We start from the raw sequence: 21,147 nt of genomic DNA on the forward strand, positions 1-21,147 counted from the left end.
AACCCCTATTTAATGTACAGCGCCTTGTAATATGATGGTGCTATATAAATCCTGTTTATAATAATAATGACAACACTTCTCGCCCATAGATACAGCACAGGGAGTGTTGTCACCATTGGGCAGGAAGTATTTTATTGGCAGAATTGCTACGGTTACAAAAAAGCCTAACACCAAATAAATAAATAATGCAGCCAACACATCCAGAGACAGATAACTGAAATATATTTGTATTTATGTTCTTAAGTTTTGATACTTATTAAATCCCAATTATTTTTTTTTACAGATGTTTATGTTGTATGCAAAAACTTATTCAACAATACAAAAACATTTGGAAAGTTTCACTATTACAAGCGGAGATTATGGAGGTGAGTATTCATCCTCCCGTGTTAGTGGGTAATATGGTGCCCAGAGGGTGAATCCTCTGCGAGTTATACTCACAATGCATAAAGCCATGATCCACCAGATGCTGCCGATCCCTTCTCTGCTGAAGCCGTAACTGGAGAACTATTAGAAGAAAGATGTCAAGAATGAGAACGGCCGCGACCCAACGGACCAATGAAAGGCCGGCCCATTATAAGGAAGAAGCATGCACTTTCCTCTGACAGGGGGGGGTCGGAGGTTAGGGTTGGGTTTATCTCCATGCAGGACAAACACACCTTACACCACACCAAGTCACACAACGCCGGGGTATTCGGGTTAATTTGGGCCAAACTCTGATGGGAAAACTTGGATTTCCTACTCCAAACTCTGGTGAAAGTCACCTGAACGTATTCTCAGCTGCAGGGTTACCTTACCTTATCCTCTATCACATGGGGGGTCCACTCTGCAATGGGCAGTATGGAGGGGTGGGGATGGGGGTGTTGGGGTTCAGCTTTCTATGCCTAATATTTAACATTGTGAAGAATATAGGAGGAGATGGAGAAACCCAAACCAAGACTCAGGAACTACAGCATGGGGATGGGACCTCTGGTCACCTGTTATATATAGGAGCCCCCCAACACTTTCACTGAATATGTGATGTGTGAATGGCAACTAACAAAAGGGAAAGAACTTCATTACTGCTAAAATGAGTTTTATTGCAGAAACTTCTATGCCAGCTCTCCAGAGATTATTAGGTCCCAGCCATTGGTGGCTAACACGTCAGAAAATACAAAAGGCATCAGCAGAACCTCAGCAATTTCCATTCATTTATATATAAATAGATAGCAGGGTTCCTGCTTGTAAGTATCCTGAACTATCCAATGCCCCTAACTCCTCAGTTTAATGAATCTAAATACATTGTAAGACTTTGATCTCCTGCCAGGATCCTTGCTTTCAATATGGAAGCAGTGGTCTCCCTGCAGATGTCCATGATGAGAGACCTCTGATCCAGCAGGGGGTGTCAGACTTCTGCAGAGAGGCCACTGGTACCACACAGCAAGCAATGGTCCTTCTCTGCAGTGTGCTGGCAGTGGACAGGATTTCCTAGGCTGTGGTTGTTGGAGAAAAGCTGTAATACTCTGCACTCCTTTGGGTTTTATACACCTGCAATGTATTTATCTGAATTAAACTTAAAGTTCCGTTGGGTTTTAGCAGTAACCCTTTGTTTATATAGAAGATATGGGAGCTGCCATGATGATCACTTTCTTACAGAACGCTCCTATTATTATTGCACTGCATTTATATAGCGCCAACATATTACGTAGCGCTGTACATTAAACAGCCCCTAAGTTTGCTCTGCCACATTTTATGACCGATGACATTTACAATAAATGGCATTAATGAGCCAATAATATAATTTGACATAAAATCATTTCATCCGATCTGCTGACTAAGCGTTGTGTGAATGCTGCGGGGGATTGACGTGACTCGGACACGTGTTGAGCAGACGTTCCCGTTTCTGGAGGAGAAAAGTCTTTTTATCTAACAGGAAACATGTGGGGGGAAAAGTGGCGACAGCTGCAGGAAGTGAGCGGCAGTGTACAAGGCATCGGAGATTAGGAATATCGGTGCAGTGGCGGCCGTACAATCCGTATCTGCGGGGAGCCCCAACCTAATACCGCCGATGTCAGCTCGGAGTTCCCCCGTGAAATTATCAAAGCTCCTTCCCTCTGCCTCCGGGCACATCGGCCTTTGTTGGATCGCAATTCCAGACAGACCGGGACGGAGAAATGAGCGATTTACAGAGAAGTCTGCGGATCACCTGCAGCCAATGTGTGCGGCCCCGAGCTGCCAAGGATGGAGTCATGGTGACAATATGGAGGTCACCCCCGTCGGTTCTTCATTTCTCGCCGTGTTTAGATTCGCCTCTTGGCGAGATAAGTTTATTTACGGCACTGGATCACCGCTAATCTCTCGCACTGCGACAGGACGATGTAAACACTTTTCTGGGCTGCAACATTTGTCAGTGTGACCCAGATATTGCCGGATTTATGGAGTGTCATGCGGGCCCTGCAATGCGGTCATCATGGCGATGGAATGCAAGGAAAGATAACCAACATCACCGCCTCCCATGTGCCAAGGTGACGGGTAGGTTAGGGCACAATGGTGCCACCCCGTGAACATCAATGGATTATAGCAAGAAAAGTCTGCGAATGTAAATATCTGACATGACAATATCTCCTAGATTGTAAGCTCTTCGGGGCAGAGTCCTCTCCTCCTCCTGTGTCACTGTCTATATCTGTCATTGCAACCCCTATTTAATGTACAACGCTGTGTAATATGTTGGTGCTATATAAATCCTGATTATTAGTAATACAACAACGGTATTACTGTTCAGAACAACTCAACAACCCCAGCTCCTTTCAGTGACCATGTCATCAGTCTGCTGCAGGCAGGAGGAAGCATTTCCTCAGTCTTTTCACCCCGCAGTAATCAGACTATACCAGCGGTCACAAAGGATTCCACATTCACATTTATCCTCAGCAGCTCCGCCATCCGAAGCTCAGCGCCGTAACAAATAATTTTAATAGCTAATTGGGCATAAAATTAACTTTATTAACAAGATACAAATCAATGTTTATTGAGCAGAAAATAAGTCAGATATTGTTGGCTGAAGATTACAGAAACAGAAAATAAATAAATCCGCATAACAAACCAATGAAACCATCTGGGATTCATATCACCAACACTCAGCAGCGTTATGATTGGAGGTCTCTAAATATCACGGGCCAATGGCGGAAGGGTGACCACACAGGCCGTACAGACCGGGTACTGCTAATAATGTCAGAATCTTACCCGGGTACATGGAGGGTGTCTGTGAAAAGGACGCAGCTGCTGTGCAGATATTTGTGTGGTTTTGGCCTCTGGAAGGGTTAATGGGTCGCAGCTCATCATTTTAGTGGCTGGAGCCGCCTTCCTGTTTGATGTTGGGTAGAAGTTGGAAACATATGGGGGAAATGACAAGTGAGATGGGCCAGCTTTACTGAAGAGCCCCGGGGGGTCACCAGGATCTGCAGTCAGCTGTTGGGCAAGCAGAGAGGGTCATTTAGAAAGCGCCATCTCCGGGTGTCAGCTGACCGTGTTGTGGTGTAAATGTTCTGAGGTTTATTGAGCAACCTCAACGGCAGTTACTGAAGGTTGCAGAGAACCCAAAACTGATATCTCAGACTTTGCTAATGCTGGAGAGATTACTTGCCTGGAGGCTTCTTTCTTTATTATCGGGGTTCCCCCTCTTCTTGATGGATTTTAGAGGGGTGTTGTCACCCTGCCCATTGAGAATAAAGTCTTTGTAATGCTCACTTTATAACTCATTCATTTATCTCCATGTACCAGGTGACTACTGGGCGGGAGCACACAGGGATCAGTGGCCCCCCACCTTGTCATGTGACAGTGCTCTGGCATGATGATTGGCTGCAGGGTCTGAGCAGTACAAGCTCAGAGGTCACATGCTCTACCATACCTGTGTCAGGTATGCAAGACAAAAAACAAACTTGCATGTGATTGGATGATTGAAGTCAGCACAGCTTCACTTTATTCATCAAGCTAAGTGAATTATTTTTTGCATAAATTGTGAATATTCACCACAATCATCCAATTAAGTTTCTCTGACTTGATTGATAAAAGTGAATGAAGATTCCCCCTGAAGCCAGAAATATTGTTTCATGATATACGGTCTGCCCTGGATAACTGGCACTTGTCATCCCGCAGGAAGTGGATGGAGGTGTTGCTTTCGGCCTTGCACAATCTTCCAGGTTCACTTCGGGAAATGAATTTGCATTCCCAGAATCGTTCCTGCTGTTTATTTAAATGCGGCCTGACACAACATTAGCAAAACATGGAACAGCAAAGCCTTCAGCCGGCTACACACAGAAAAAAACATTGCTCGAATATTACGTTAGGCGAACTTCGTACATCACATGACAAAGCCGCGCCACTATTTCTGCGGACCCTGGAAATCCACATTATTATGGATGTTATCACACATTATAACACCTGTACAGATCGATGGTGATAAATATAAGATATTCACCGCAAACAGTGCTATGGATGAATGCGGTTTGTGCTGTATGAATGCCGAGATCCCCCAACCTGATCCATAAATTGTCATCTCTTTGCCCCAATTCCCTCACTGATAACTCTTTGCACCATTATTGCCTCGCACTAACCAGCCATAGATCATTATTCACAATACAAGACATTTGCACCCAACAGCCAGCAATAAAATATCCAATCATTCACCTACATGGAGATGGATAATAACCACCGGCTGGACAACCGCCCAATCACAGCGCACGTCCAAAACCTCTCATCCAATCAATGCCACAGAACCTGATGTGGTTGGGTCTGGGAAATACGGAATATTATAAAGAAATGACAATATAATCTAGAAGCGTCGGTACAATCCAACGTGAAACAAGTGACGTCGGCTTGACCTGCAAACCCCAGGGAACGCCCCCGCTATGCTGAGTGATACAAAAAGTAAATTTTTACAGAGAAGTATCAAAGTATGAAATCAGGACGACCATGGAACGGGCACGTCCTGCCTACATGTACTCCTCTCCAGCATCAGCGGCCTTCCAGGGGTGAACCAAAACCACACGTGTCGGGGTGACTCCACCATGTGATGGGGTGACAACGGTGGAGCACCCTATAACAGGAAGTGCCTGAACATGGCAGAACCAACAGGATTTATTTTACTCAAAACTGAAAAGAAATACTGAACACATTGGGGCCTCTCTGAGGTTTTAGTGGTTGGGTTTATATCTATTTTAAATTCCACACACAGGAAAAAAATTGAAACCCACTCGGTGTCCTATCAATTCTTTCCACCTCTGGAAACCTCATGTCCCCGCTCATGATAATCTTATCACGTATGAGAAGTGTCGGACCCCGCAGTGACTGCAGTGTAACATGAACATCGCCTAACTACTGGACGGGGACAGATCAGAGAAGAAAGCAAATTAAAAAAAAAGTATAGCAATGATTGGTCAGAGGAAGTTATACAAAGTAACAATTTGTAACAGTTTATTAATACATTATATATAGAGGTGATTAGATATAAAGATGGACAACTGAGGGACAGGCCTTCCAAATCTGGGGTAGTTGGGGGGTATGAAGAGGGACAGTCCCTCCAAATCAGGGGCAGATGGGGGGTATGAAGAGGGACAGTCCCTCCAAATCTGGGGTAGTTGGGGGTATAGAGTGGGACAGTCCCTCCAAATCAGGGGCAGATGGGGGGTATGAAGAGTGACAGTCCCTCTAGATCTGGGGCCGTTGGGGGGTATAGAGTGGGACAGTCCCTCCTAGTCAGGGGCAGATTGGGGGTAAAGAGACGGACAATTCCTCCTAATCAGGGGCAGTTGGGGGTATGAAGAGGGACAGTCCTTCCAAATCAGGGGCAGATGGGGGTATGAAGGGGGACAGTCCCTCCAAATCAGGGGCAGTTGGGTGGTATGAAGAGGGACAGTCCCACCAAATCTGGGGCAGTTGGAAGGTAAGAAGAGGGACAGTCCCTCCAAATCAGGGGCAGATGGGTTTGAAGAGGGGCAGTCCCTCCAAATCAGGGGCAAATAGGGGTATGAAGAGGGACAGTCCCTCCAAATCAGAGGCAGTTGGAGGGTATAGAGTGGGGCAGTCCCTCCAAATCAGGGGCAGTTGGGGGGTACAAGCATGTCCTTCTTCGTCAGTTTATAAACAGATGCTGTTCCCAATAATTTGTTTCAATAAGTAACATTTTATGGGTCGCTGTTGTTCATAGAAAAGGTGAAAACTTTTTTTTGGGGTATCAGAATTTGATCAGAACAGCTATACAACTTTTATTTTTTAATATCGGATGATCAGTACCCCCGGTAAATAAGCTGGATCTCTGAGAAGCGGCCACACCGCCATCTGGAAAGCGTTTGTAGTTTTGCGATCACTAGGGGGCAGTGTGGCTCCAGCGTGAAGTCCCCCAGAGGAATGGCAGCCCCCCCATGAGCTCATTTATCTATTCCAGTACAACTGACAGTGACAAGCCGTACAAGTGACGGGAAACAGTGTCCCCCTTATCGGAGTGTCACCTTAATATTTGTCACTGGAGAGAGGCACAGACTTTTCCTGATAAGAGGACAACCTGCACATTCCTTTCGCTTCTGCTTGGCTTGCGTCCCATTTGTTTAAATATTATTGTGTCATTGCGTAACGCCATGTACCATTTATTCTGCCCTAAGTCGGGATAATTATTTGTCCCCCCAGCACAAAAACATCAAAATATTTACCAGTCATCTAAACCAGAACCCCCCCCCAATCAACGAGCTGTAAACTGCTCCAGCAGGTCCGGACCTTTCTGTGCCCACTTTCTGTCGATGAGCCCATGGCCTCCTCTGTTTGCCCCTCGGCCCGGCGCTGTGTTTGTTTCTGTGCGATGATCACGGAATAAACACGTCTGCTACGTATAGCCAGGAGTCCTGTGCAAATGCTCCATGCACTGGACAGTTAGTTTCCCCCTATGGATTGGTCAGGACAAAGTTATATTACTTTAATTGGGATCAAATACTTATAGATTGTAAGCTCCTTTGGTGATACGACATCAAAAATTAAACTTTATTCTTATCATTGCAGCTTTGTTATAATATTGGTGACACCTCAGACCCCACAAATTACTATTTAGAAAATTGTGCTCATCCCGGCACCCGAAATATGTTGCAGGTGTTATCTAAAAGAGAAGAAAGTCCGAAGGAAATCCTACCGGACTCAAATCCATGGATAGCACTCAATGGGTAGGAAGGGGTTAATACTGGAGGTCATTTCTGTGACCCGCTGATGTATTGGGGATATTTTGGGTGATGATGCCATTCGATGATCGCATCTCATTGGCTGAGAAGAAGCAAGGAAGTAAACCGCATTTCAAACTGAGCAAAAACACCAAATTCCGGAGGGCCAGCCAGCAGGTGCTATGTGTGGTGTATATAGGAAGAAATGCTTTGTATGAATCAGAAGATTCACCCAATTTAATAAATACTCCCCACTGGGTCCAGTTTACGCCTGCGCATTCTTTCATGCATTATGAAATCGAGCGCATTTATTTGTGCAAACAAGTAGGAGGAGCTCTGACACAACAGCGCATAATAAAATGCACTATGCGGTCATCACAATATTCTGGCTTTGTGCCCCAGGGTGGGGTAAATACACAACAATGAGCCCCTTTGCACCCCAATGTGCCAATTGTGCATTTTACTGCACCTTTAACTTTTACGGCAACACCCTGGATGAAACTTCACACAGCAAACATAAAGAAAGCAAAGAAAAACGCCAACGTCATTTAAACAACAAATATCGATCTATAGGCAGATATCACTAGAATATTCATGCTGCAATCATACAACACAAGACAATCGCCCCAATTCATCCAAACAACCGTTATTAAAGTGCAATTTCGGCATGCTAAAGTAGCCTTTCACCTTTGGTATGTTATTTTTGCATGCCTTAGGCACTATGAAACCCGGTGAATCCTGGCCTGTGACACAAAGTTCTTTCCACACATTGGATATCCCAAGCTCCAAATTTATTCCGATGTCACTTACATAGATGGAGGTCACACAGCATTACCTCCCCCAAACAATGCATGGGGTACTAAACGTTGGGATCGGGAATATTTTAAATTTAAAAATTTCTGCCATAACCCTAATGACAGAGCCCCTCCCCAGACCTCATCGCAGCAACAGGTACCCTGCGGTCACAGCTCTGCAATACCCCTGCGGAAAGCATTGCACAAGCGCTGCGTCCTGGCACCGCTGCCCGTGCCCTTTCCTCAAACATGCAGCGGGCAGAATATAACATGTCACTCCGTCTCTCAGCCCACTCACATGCCTACAGAGTTGTTTGCAAACTTTCCAAACTCGACATTTTCCATTTAACAGGCTTAACGAGGCTGCGGTAGGAAGTGGTTTCTGCTTCTCCAGAGAGCGTTATTGAAACAGCACGCACGCAGCCAAGAACTCGTCGCCGGAGGGTAATTGCTGCGTTTACCCAACCAATACCGCTCTGGCTGCCTCTGACAGCGGGGCGCAAGCTGTCAGATTCACTCCGCAGGGGTGAATGGGTTAATTAAAGGGAAAGTCATTTCAAATAAAAATGATCGCTGCATTTATAGAAATGCGCAAAGTTTATTCTACGCTAGCATTGAAAGGGGCGAAGACCGACTGGCAGGTCGCTGCGGCTTTGCCTGGAATAGTGAATGCCGGAGAAATATTGCAGCACGCAGAATTTTTCTGACTTGGGCGACATTCACTGCAAATTACCACCAAGTGAAATTTGTGAATAAATCTTTAACTATTATTTTCTTTTAGGCTGCTGCAGAACCTCTTCAGCCGCTATCAGTCGTTCCAAAGATCGAAAATGAATTTTTATTTGAAAACTTTTAATTTTATATAAAATAATGATTTATCTCTGTGACGTTTATATGACATCAGGAAAATGATGTCACTTTATATATAATAGAAGAACATACACCCAGGGTGAACGCAGACAGCGCAGCGTACGGCAGACAGATTCGCCCTGCACCAGCTACTCCCGGCTAAAATCTGCGCTCCAGCTTTGCGTCTCTTTCTGGAACTATAAGGTTCTAATTAAAAAAAATCATGTCGCGACTTTTCCATACGCGTCCTTTTAATACAACCAAGCGATTATTAATACAAACTCAAAGCGAAATGATCCGATGGGGGTTTCGCCCTACCTGTTCTGAACTTGCTCCGAATCAGTAAGGAATGTTCCGATCCCAGTAAAGTCATGTTGTTCCTTTAGTCGCAATTCCAAGGTCGAAAATGAGTCCCGGGAAAGACCACCATGAGAAGAGAGAATGAAACATCCGACGGTTCCCCCCACTTATTCCTAGCCAATGCCGGCGTAGCTGCCCCCTCGCTCAGCAGCAGAAAGTTTGAGTCTTCGGAGAATTTGGTCCCATCAAACTCTGACCTTGTGCAAGAGGCAAATGCTTTGCTTCAGCTGTGTTGGATTAATTAAGTTCCATCCTCCCGGACCCTCCTCCCAGAGTTACTATTATCAGCATCACTCAGCTCCCAGCTGATGTCACTGTCTAGTAGGAAACATCAAGCTGGATATCTGATCTTCCCCATCATCTGGGAGGGCTCCCAAATAAACTTTCAGCCAATCAGCACGCAGGCTCCTCTGCAGCATAGCCCAATGGCTGTGGCTCCTCGCTGAGCTTCAAACTTATATCAGCTTTGGTGGACCATCAACCTTGGGTGTCTTCATCTTACCCTATTACATCAGGAGGAGGAAGTGACCCAACATTTGTTGTACCTCCATGTGATTCTGATGAAATGGACCGCTGGGAACATTGCAAACAGCAGAGAGGGGAGGCTGATGGTAGCTGCAGCCTGACATTTGGGTCTGCACGGTGCTGCCTGCTTCTTGCATCCATATAGATGGAATAATACAGAGTGGGGCCCTAGACATAGCAGCAGTATGGGCCCCCCTTTATTTTTTACTGACAATGAAGATTGCCATTGATGGTTTTGTATTTAGCGATCCATTAGAGACCAATTGGCTCTCTTGAGCAGTGATGGAAAGGGGCACAGCTGCCATTTCTAAGGTTTTCTGCAGGAAGGTTGTACCCGGCCCCCCCTGGACATCCATTGTCTAAGGTTGCATCTTGCATGATCCAGCTGTGTGCATGCATGGTATATACAGGCACCAGAAGCCATGCGCTAATAAGAAACATGCTGATAGGTGGAGAGAGCAGACTGACAGAGAGATCAGCACATAGCCGTGCTGTGTTACTTCTCCTTGGGTTAGGATGACCTGGGCTCAGAAGAAGTGGCTTGAGAGTTGCTGGCCTTAGATTGAGGACATCTAGTGGCAGCAAGAAGTACTGCAATCAACCCTCTGGACTGAAGCCCGTTATTGCAGAAATGCTGCTAATCATTGTATACTTTATTAAACTATAAATTTTTATTTTGTTATTTTTGGCTTTGAAGTTCATCTAAACCATTTCTGGATGAAGGTCACTCTGTGTGCTTTCCATAATAAACAATACAATTGTACAATAAAATACGTTCAGCCACTTTTAGTCTGCAACGGAAACCTGTCTGTGACTTTTAACATTTACATGTTAAACATAATATAAATATGATTTTGCTGGCTGGGATTCTCAGAAGCAACATTTGTCTAGTTTACATTTATTAACATTTCCCCTGCCAGACAGGACAGGCTGACTACATCTTTCTCCACCACAGTTATGTAATACAGGTTGGTCACCGCCCCGCCCCCAGGTTGTGATTGGACAAGCAGCATATTCTGGTAATTGCTCTCTCTTTGTGCTTCAAAGCTGCAGCTTGCAGTGGTTTTAATTATTCCAAAAGTGTGACGGGGCCCCTAAGCGGCAAGTACCGGCCACTCACACAATTAATATCCTAATATTATATGTAAATTCAGAATCTGTTAGGATTACCAAATTTTGTTTCAGCAATGCAAAATGATAAAGTTCCATAACCCCCAGCAGCCAATCAAACTTCATCTCACTGCAGGAGAGAGAGGGATGATTTCTGATTGGCTGATTTGATTACAATTGAATCAGAACTACAAAGTAACAATAAATATAAATTTATTACAAAAATTCCCCTCATATTATTCCCTAATATTCTACAAAATTCAGCGCACTACTAAAGGACCACGCTGTCACATGACCGGCACTTTAGTCATGTGGTCTCTGCCAAGTAGGAAGATTCAATTGCCTGATTCTCTCTTAATGCCAATAGAAGTGATCACATGACTGATGCCTTGGTGGTAGTCATGTGACCAGGCCAAATACTGCTGAAAGCCTCTGGGCTGCTGATTGGTGGACAGTCTCGCACCAGATGGTGAGTGTGGTTTTGTCAACCTTAATACTACACAAGCCGCTGTTTATTTATTTTTTGCTTTCCTCCTTAAATTATTTGAAAACATTTTGAATATTTGGTGGATCAGACAGAAGAAGGTCTGACATGGCGGCTGTGCAGAGTCTCCATTCGTATCCCCCTCCTGTGTTCAGAATTGGGTGGACGCCATGGGGGGCACACCTGCAGCTGTTTGTGGGGGCTCAGCGGAGGCTACAATGAATCCACTATTAGTATAAAACCTGAAGGCAAATTCACTGCAAAACCCAGATGGGGAAACTGCGAACCGCAAGAATTTCGCCACTGGGTGATGTAACAGCACAGAGAGAGACAGCGCTCTGCAAGGCACACAAGATTTTGAAAGTTCTGAGCTTTTAACCCCTTCCAGGTCCTTTGCTGCTCCATTCACAGCAGAGATCCTCCACGGCACGGAAAAAATCAATAAGGGCCCCATTATAACTAAAGGGGCCCCTGAATACCATAGGGCTCTGATAGGAACTGGGGTGCTAAGAGTATTCTCTGCAGTTTAAATGGGGAGCAGATTGTCCGTTACAGGGAGGAGGTTCCCATCTGTAAGGTCTGTGAGAGGGGCATGCTGGGTAATCTGTACAATGCATATTGTCATCAACGGGCCCCTTGTGTTCACTGGCCCTGGAGAAGGTGACCCATCTACATCTATAGGTTGAAAGTTCACCCTAAACTGACTTCTGCTCCACCTTCTAATCTTTTACAAAGTTACAATGTTGCAGTTTGATCACTTGGAGAGGAGACTGAGGAAATGCTTCCTCCTGCCTGCAGCAGACTGATAACATAATCTCAGCCTAGGCTTAGTCACTGACTCAAAACTCAAGTTGACATTTTATTGATAAACAGTGTAACTTTCCTGACAAAACAATCTTATTCCTGTACATTGTGACAATTCAGGAATGCCATCATGCAGACTTAAATGGTTACTGACCATTGTGATTCAGATGTTATCTGACTGCTGCAGGTAAGAATAAAAGCCGCGTTTGTTGTGTCTCACCTATACAGCGACATTTCTGGAACTTCTTCTAGGAAAACGGTAAATTAGAGGAACGGGAATGTTCTCATCATGAATCATTTGTATGATTTGTTTTTCCTGGGAAAATAAAAAACAAACACAATTATGTGTCGGTTAAAGAGACGGCTTCCAATGAAATGATGGAGACCCAGAGATCGGCACCGAGACGCTAACGATCCGCTGGAAGCCTTTCATGGCCTCGCCGTGGCCTCTGGACATTGCGCCAACAAGGAATGATTCCGCAGAATTCGGGAAACGTGATCATTCGCATCTTATCCATCACAGCTTCTGAAACTGAATCAAAATAAAGTGGACACTTCAAAGTCCTAACTCGGTATGAATGTCTTTCTGATGTGTCACAATATAAAGCAAGCGAATTTCTAGAAATACATTAACAATTCTCCTTCCCAATCTCCTCTTCAGAGTCGTCTATGGTCTAAAATGAAAAACCATCAGATATTGAAGCTGCAATACATTTACCCCATTGTGACACAACTCACAGTAAACATAATCTTGTATTCCAGGTATCCCGTACATCCATCAATACAAAACGCTAAACTCATTCACATAACATGCTTCAGGGTGAATTTCATTTAATAAAACAATGCTGTTTTTGGAAACCCACAATTGCGCCATTGACCTCGCAATACCAGCCAGAGGAACGCAGCTGCCACACACGAAAGCACCACCAATGAGCTAACAAAGGCTCACAGACATAGCGGTATGAGGACATACAATGTATGATGAGAGAAATTACAGCTGTGTTTATTTTTATATTTCTGTACATTTATCCATTTTATGCCTTCCTATTTACTCATTGTTATGTTATATGTCTAGTTAAAGTGTAGCTAAACTCAGAAATTTCACTTTACATAAAAAGTAGGCACGCCTTTTATGTTAAGATACAATTCTGTTGTTTGTTTTTTTTTAAGTGCAACACCTTTTTTAAATAGAAAAGGGTGCAGCACCGCTCCCTAATTCTCAATCAACTAGACCAAGGGTCCTCAAACATTTTAAACAGGGGGCCGGTTCACGGTCCCTCAGACTGTCGGGGGGCCGTACTATAGTTTGAAAAAAAAAGAAGATTCTTATGCACACTGCACAAAACGTATTTATTGTATAAAAAACATGAAAGAACAATACTATATGCACAGCACACTTGCCAATCATTAAAAAAAAAAAAAGGGGCGTTTACTTTGGCTTTAAAATTGCTTGAGATTATTCCTTTGCATGGAAAATGCACAGATAAATTTGAATTTTCACTGTGTGTATTGAAAATGCTAATTTATCTTGAATTTTCCATGCAAATGAATAATCTCAAGCAATTCATTAATTTGCTTCTTTTTATACACCCTACCCTACACCCAACACTACCCCACACTTTTTATTAATTAAAAAAGGGCTGCTAAAAAAACTTTGTCAGTGTCTGCTACCTGTCACTCACTGCTGCCTTCATACATCGGCTGGATCACACTGCAGCACATGTGTACATGATCAATGTGCATAGAATGTTTATACTATTTACAAATGTACATTGATCATGTACATTTGTGCTGCAGTGAGAACCAGCCGATGTATGAAGGCAGCAGTGAGTCTCTGCTCATACCTTCTCTGCCTGATGGCTTCCGCCCGACAGCTCCAGCGTTACCCCGGCAACAGTGGTGTCATGTGACCGGGTTCCCTGGAGTGCAGATCGCAGGCAGCCAGAGTTCAGGCAGGAGAAGCAGCCTCAGCAGCCGGCGGGCCGGATGGAGAACTTCAGCGGGCCGTATTCGTCCCGCGGGCCGTAGTTTGAGAACCCCTGAACTAGACGATCGAGAATGAATGGGAGCGCAGAGCCCCCTAGGATACTTATGTCAGGCATCTCGGGAGGCTCTTGGGTGCTCCCTCTGCGCATGCCCAAACAGAAGGAGTCTTTTTCGTGAAAATGGAAAAAAATTGCCGAACCCACGCATGCGCAGTGATATCAGCAAGTTTTTTCTCCAACCTACATCACCCAATCCTGCGCCTGTGTCAGGTGACGTAAGAAGAAGAACCAGGAAGAAGAGGAGAAGATAGCAGAGCCCGGCGTGCCCGAGACGGATGCAGGATGAAATGGGACCTGATGGAAGACACCTCAAGACCGTTCTACTGCACTGCGGGATTAAAGGTAAATGTATTTTTTTTTTTTTAAAGCAATTTATAGTTTGGTTCCTCTTTACGTCTCCAACCTCCCCTGAAGAAGCCATATGGCGAAACGCATCGGAAAAAAGACACAACCAAAGGTTTCTGCGATCCTTTGGATAATTATTATATTTTCAAATGGAATCTTGGTTATATCTTGTAAAAAGTTATTGATATTACAAAAGTTATTGATAGAGTTACTTTGCATGTTGCAGTGGCACAGCCACCGGCTGGAGGGGCCACAGAGTGCAGCAGGGGCCCAGAAACCTGGCACTCCAGGAAAGTGTTGAATTCTGAAGCTTCTTCTTCAGCTTTTCTGTGGTCATAAACAGAGGCCTATCAAACACCTTCGTTGCAGGGGCCACACTTTTTATTGTAGCAATGGGGCAACTTGAACAATGAATCTTATTCTGGAAGTGAACAGGAAGGAGCAGAAGCATTTGCAGTGCCGCTGCACGGGGGCCTCTAATGGGCCGCAGAGACGCTAGCTGATGAAATGGCGGAGGGCTCCGTTCTTCTATAAAATCAGAAGAGACAGGTGAGTGGAGACTTCCTCTACTCCACAATTAAGCTGATTACAGAACATAGATGGTTCCTATTTACTCTTAATTGTAGAATGCAGCAATCACAAAGCGACCTAACCCTGGTCCGCCGGACTGGCTGGCTACAAGTCAGAATCATGTCAAGAACAAATGACGGCTGCTGATTGGATGTGAAAAGCGATGAGCGAGTGAATCATTTCATCTGTTACCTAATGCACAGGCTGAATCGACCAATCATAAGGGACTCATCCAGATCCTAAATCCGGTCAGCCTACCCGTCTAACAAGGTCATGTGCTCTATAGCACCACCATTGGCAGGGCAACTGTTTTGGGTAATCAATCTATCAATACGTCCTAATCTATCAATTGTTCTGTGTTGTCACCCTCGCACATGGGCTTTAGAGAATAAAATTGGCCATCATCAGAAAACCATGATGGGAAATGTCAGAGATGAGAAGCTCCAACATAAAACAAAGGATAAAAAAAGAACGGCAATTGTTTATGGTAAAAAAAGGACCAAAAATGTCTTCCAGAAAGTTGGGGCGTTGTGGTTGATGTTTGCTTGCTGCAATTACTATAGGTCTATTATTTTTTATTTATTGTTATTATTTGCTTTTGAACACAGTGAAGTATCCCCAGTGTGCCTCGAGGTCTGCGGTCCTGACATTTGTATAATCAAAGTATTATTATAGTTTATTTCACATTTCTAGCGCTTGGAATGTCCACACGTCCCCCATCCTCCACACACTTCACACAAGAGATATGGCTCTGTCATGTCCTCCATCTTGCCTTGAAATACACCATTCTCTGCAGCAGACGGCTTAAGCCGTTGATGTAAATATCTGTGTCTAAATAATCCAGAAATTATCATGAATTTATCATTTCTTCATGTTTCCCCTCTAATGCAGGTGACTCTGGAAGATATTCAATGGAGAGGAACCGCCTGCTCCGTGTCAGCGTTCCGGACTCTTCTCCTTCACTGTATAATAAAACTGAGCCTTTCCCATTTGTTTTCTTGACAGGCTGAAAGCGACTCTTAGCAGGGGACACGGGGCCAATGCGACAATTTAGAGGGCCGGTGGAGAGATTGCACTTAGAGAAGAGGCCGGGCTCGCTGCTGTTACCCCAGGAAGGCTGCTTTGTCTCTGCAGGATTTTCTAAACAATTTACACAGGCCATGTGTCGTCCTGAAGATGTATGGCTTCCAGGCGTCCTTAGAGCTGGTCCTGCAGTATCTGCGCTGTATCTTCCCTGGTTTAGGCCATTTGTGTCATCTGTCATCCCATCCAGATTTCATTAAACAACCATCGGTCATAAACTTCATCTCTCTTTGGCAGCCACGTGGCTTCACCTTAGCACGGATGTACGGGAGCTGAAACTTGTTAAAGGACCTCACTGCCATCTTGAAATGCTGATGCTAAATAATATTAATATATATTAATGTGTATGTTTTTGTTACTTTTTTATTTTGCACCTTTACCCATTAAGAGGGGACACAAGATATTCAGTGTATGCAGTGACACGAGATGGTTGGAGATTGTGGGGCTGCTGCAGCTACCCAAACCTTGGTTTGGAGACTGTGCCAATCTCTCTCTATGGTTCCAATCTGTTTTATTATTCAGCATCTCATTTATAAAAGCATTCCATTATGATGTTTATTAAGGATCGGGTAAAAAGAAATGGGTCAAGCCGTAAATGTTCTGACTTCTTGATGGTTGTGTTTCTTCATTATTTTTTATGCTGCTCCTATTGTCTGAATTTTCTTCCATCACATTGTTCACTAATCAATTAAAATAATTGTAAACCCAACCACTGAAATCACACAATAATAAACCTAAATTTCAAAATATCACTTTATTGTAATAATCATTTCAATGAAATAGTCCCAGGTGATCCTGCCATGGGGGTTCTTGTTGAGGCTCTTGTGATAAGGTGACAATGCTCTGGGGCTAATTGTGTTCCTGTGTTGTCAGGAAGGCGATCGATTCTGAATACACATCATTTGTTAGGGTTTACATTCTTCTTTAATGGTCAGTCCTAAAATGTCCCATCATCCCTCAGAAGTCTCTGCAATCACAGCTCAAACTAATAATGAACAGAAGTGTTAATTATGGGACAACCATTAAAAACAAAACACATAATCGTGCATTAGAAGACAATTTACCTTCAGCACAGGAAGGAGCTGTCGCAGGTCCTACTGATCACAGCAGAGATAGCAAAAAATAAATAAATACAATATTTAGCAAAACACTTATATCTGTAAGTGTAAGAAAAACATAGAAATAAATAAATATCTGAAAAATTGAAATATACAGAATTTAAAGTGCTCCCTGGAAACTGTGACAGGTGATATATGAATCAAAATATATATACAAATCAATTTTAATACTCGGGGTGTTCTTGACCGTTATCTATACGTAAATACTCTAATGGTAGAATAATGATTAACAAGAGCGAAGAAAAGAAACTGAGAAAATGCTAGATGCTTCTTAATCCGACATGTTTCGCCTTTTGGCTTCTTCAGGGGTATGGTAGAGGACTTTAAGAGAGAATTGCAGCTGAAAAGAAAATACTCCTTGAAGGGAAGGTCCAAGGTTCTGGTACAGGTAAGTATCCTCCTTGGGATGGAATTGTTTGGGCAGCCGGCAGTGTTTGCAGGGCTATTAGTAGCTGCCTCCCAAAGGGTCAATCCATCAGGTGCATCCACCTTCTCTTCCAGGAGTATTTTCAGCTGCAATTCTCTATTGAAATCCTAAGTGTCCGCAACAATACCCCTGAAAAAGCCAATATGCGAAACGCGTTGGGCTAGGAGGTGTCTAACGTTTTCCTTTTTTTTTCTTGCTAATCATTATTATACCATTAGCGTATTTATGTATAGTTAACGGTCAAGAACACCCCGAGTATTTAAATGGAACATTTCCTAAAACCTATTGATTTGTATACATGGTTTGATTCCTGTTTGCTATGTTTATGTAATCTATGAACTATCAATAGACTTGATTGCCAAATATAACACCCCGTCTTCTCTTCATTGTCTTCTTACTTTAGTAGAACTCACTTTTATGTGAGTGGGGTGTGGCAAACCTAATACAATAGACAAGAGACAGGTCTGAGCCCCTGATCCTGCTTTTTATCACATTTATCAATCAGTGTGACAAAAATTAAAGGAATTATCAATTAGATTAATAGATTGTCAATTTATTTGATTGGTATAATGAATGAGTCAGGATTTTGTTGGTTGTAACTGATGGATGGAAGAAATATTTGCATGACTCAGGAGAACCAATCATAATCCGGATTGATTTATCCATCTATAGATTTTTATATAAATGAGAGATTTTATTTTCTATCACTCGCAGAGCTGATGATGAATCCCTTGAGATTCTTTGTAGCACTGTGTGTATGAACCATGCAGTCAGGCGCTGGCAATGTGAACGATTCCGGGATTTGTATGGGATAGTAGGTGGGAAAGGAAGAAACTTTGGATATGGGAAACTTCCTGGGAATTGCTTGGAAGTCCCTTTAATGTTCTAACACTTGTCAGGTGATTCCCACATTTGTCCAGGCACCTCTCATCTGTGACCCCTGGAAGTGTGATGTCACGGGGCAAATTGTATATAATTACTTCCAGAGTTGGGGGAATCGGAGATCTTCATCCAGATAACGGCCTCTGGATACTCCGCGTCTGCGTAATACCAGACTGCTGGCCGATCTCTGACGCTGAGCTTTTCCCAGGCTCGTTCTGCCACATTAAACCCCTCAGCCAGCGCGTCCGGCCCTTCCGATGCCTCTGCACGTATTGTATCGGGGCTGTGTGGGCCGCTGAAATTACCCAATTATACCTCTGCCGATCACAGAGACGGATGTTTGGAAGAAAAGGGAAAAATAAATAACGCACGTAACCAAAATCTGTATACCGGGGATGAGATGGGGGCAGGATGAGGCAAAAGTCTGATAAATAAATGGTGGCCGAGCTGCACTGATTATTGTGCAAAAATGTGCTGCATGATGGGCCTCGGTACCAATAGTGATAGCCCCCCAACCGTACATCCAACTCCTTGTACAGATATCTAGTGATAGCCCCCCCACCGTACATACAACCCCCCCATACAGATACCTAGTGATAGCCCCCCCCACCGTACATACAACCCCCCCATACAGATACCTAGTGATAGCCCCCCCCCAATACTGTCCCCCCAGTGCAGAACCTACTACAGTCCCCAATACTGCCCCCCAAATCAATCACCTGACGTTGAGTCTTCCTCCAGCGTCCCTCAGCTTCCGGTCCTGGCAGGGGATGAGGAGATCACTCCGCCCATAGACTCTGCATAGGCAGTGAAGTGCCGGCTCTGTGTTCCTCCGCCTCACCGCGGTTCCAGCTTGGCCGCGGTTGGGGGCGGGACGGGGCGGAGTTATCCTAAAAGGACGGCCCATATAAAGAGGTGTGGCCTCTGAGGGGTATAAGATGGTGGATGGGGGCTCCTGTGTGTTTTATGGGGTAGGTACAGAGGGGTAAATCCTGGATGAGGAGAAAAGGCCAAGATCAGATACCCCGGGTGACAACCCTGCCAATATTTCTTGTTCAGGGGTCACAAGGACAGGAAATAAAATTCTCCCCAGTGGGGTAAGAGACACCCATCCCCCCATAATGAGTGCAGGAAGATTAATGAGAGGTGATAGACATTGTTATTCTGCCATGATACCTGGCTGATATCCAGGGGCCCATACAAAGTCATATTGCAGCTCTGATAGCGTCATATTACACGTATTGGGAGTATGGTATTGACCTCAAAACCAGATTCACCCCCAATTCACCGGACACCGCCAAGTGAAACCGTTCCCAAAAAAAGCCGAGTGCATGCCGCGTGTTGCGCCAGTCATGTGACCATGAGAGCGATCACATGACCTGTAACAAGTTTACTGGCATTTGATTGGTCGGCAGAGGGGACATCAGCTGAAATTATTTTCTGGGGACAACGTAGGCCGAAATCTGCCAATCTCCAATTATCTGCCCCCGGCTCATTTCTTATAATAGGACTTCCGAGGGACCGAAGGTTTTCTGTCTCTGACTTGTTTAGCGAAGGTCGCGTTCCAAAGCGTTTGTTGTGATGTCGGGGGTTGGGGGGGATGTTTGCACTTTAGGAGCCCGGGGCCCGGCTGTTATAGAGAGCTCACTGCCTGCTTGCTGCGCAGGAAACTCCACAAAGCATCATAAAAATACTTCCACCGCAAACGCTCGGCTGCTTATCTAAATATTTGGAGCTGCGGACAAAGCGATAAGTTTATGCCACAGAGGAGAAAGAAGTGTGAGTGGCCCTACAGCGCGGTGCCGGGAGCCCAGGATATGTGCCGGGGCCAGATAATGGCAGCCAGGATGTGCCGCTCAATGCCATGGCCATGGGGTATATACTGAATGTAACGGTATTTATTTATAGTGGTATAATCCCCCTCCCCCAACACAAAACATCGCTGCACAATACAACTTATATCCGGAGATGTCACCACCTGTATTATACAACTTATATCTAGAGATGTCACCTCCTGTATTATACAACTTATATCTAGAGATGTCACCTCCTGTATTATACAACATATATCTAGAGATGTCACCACCTGTATTATACAACTTATATCCGGAGATGTCACCACCTGTATTGTACAACTTATATCTAGAGATGTCACCTCCTGTATTATACAACATATATCTAGAGATGTCACCTCCTGTATTATACAACTTATATCTAGAGAGGGCTCACCTCCTGTATTATACAACTTATATCTGGAGGTGTCATCTCCTATATTATACAACTTATATCTAGAGATGTCACCTCCAGTATAATACAACATATATCTAGAGATGTCACCTGCTGTATTATACAACTTATATCTAGAGATGTCACCTAAAGTATAATACAACATATATCTAGAGATGTCACCTGCTGTATTATACAACTTATATCTAGAGATGTCACCTAAAGTATAATACAACATATATCTAGAGATGTCACCTGCTGTATTATACAACTTATATCTAAAGATGTCCCCTCCTGTATAATACAACTTATATCTAGAGAGGGGTGACCTCCTGTATTATACGCCCCATGTG

General features: G+C 44.1%; 1 protein-coding gene and 2 long non-coding RNA genes across 3 annotated transcripts in view; 1 reads left to right on the plus strand and 2 right to left on the minus strand.

Annotated features, from left to right (window-relative positions):
- Nucleotides 1-9,580, minus strand: part of MYOCD (myocardin) — a gene marked incomplete in the record, with an annotated part of 33,143 nt that extends 23,563 nt beyond the window's left edge. Inside the window, 2 exon segments of the mRNA XM_072403299.1 lie at nucleotides 439-504; nucleotides 9,134-9,580. Of these exon segments, the coding sequence (XP_072259400.1) occupies nucleotides 439-504; nucleotides 9,134-9,188 (121 nt within the window).
- A 1,586-nt stretch (nucleotides 9,581-11,166) lies between these two features.
- On the plus strand, nucleotides 11,167-16,890 carry LOC140327631 (uncharacterized). Its single transcript, XR_011920045.1, has 2 exons — nucleotides 11,167-11,279; nucleotides 16,064-16,890. It is a non-coding gene; the product is annotated as an uncharacterized lncRNA (long non-coding RNA).
- LOC140327632 (uncharacterized) lies at nucleotides 16,822-19,850 on the minus strand. The gene is made up of 3 exons (XR_011920046.1): nucleotides 19,288-19,850; nucleotides 17,206-17,238; nucleotides 16,822-17,126 (listed from the first exon to the last, which is right to left on the minus strand). It is a non-coding gene; the product is annotated as an uncharacterized lncRNA (long non-coding RNA).
- Between the last annotated feature and the right edge of the window lie 1,297 nt (nucleotides 19,851-21,147).

Source organism: Pyxicephalus adspersus, chromosome 3 (assembly GCF_032062135.1).
Source record: "Pyxicephalus adspersus chromosome 3, UCB_Pads_2.0, whole genome shotgun sequence".
Classification (NCBI taxonomy): Eukaryota; Metazoa; Chordata; class Amphibia; order Anura; family Pyxicephalidae; genus Pyxicephalus; species Pyxicephalus adspersus.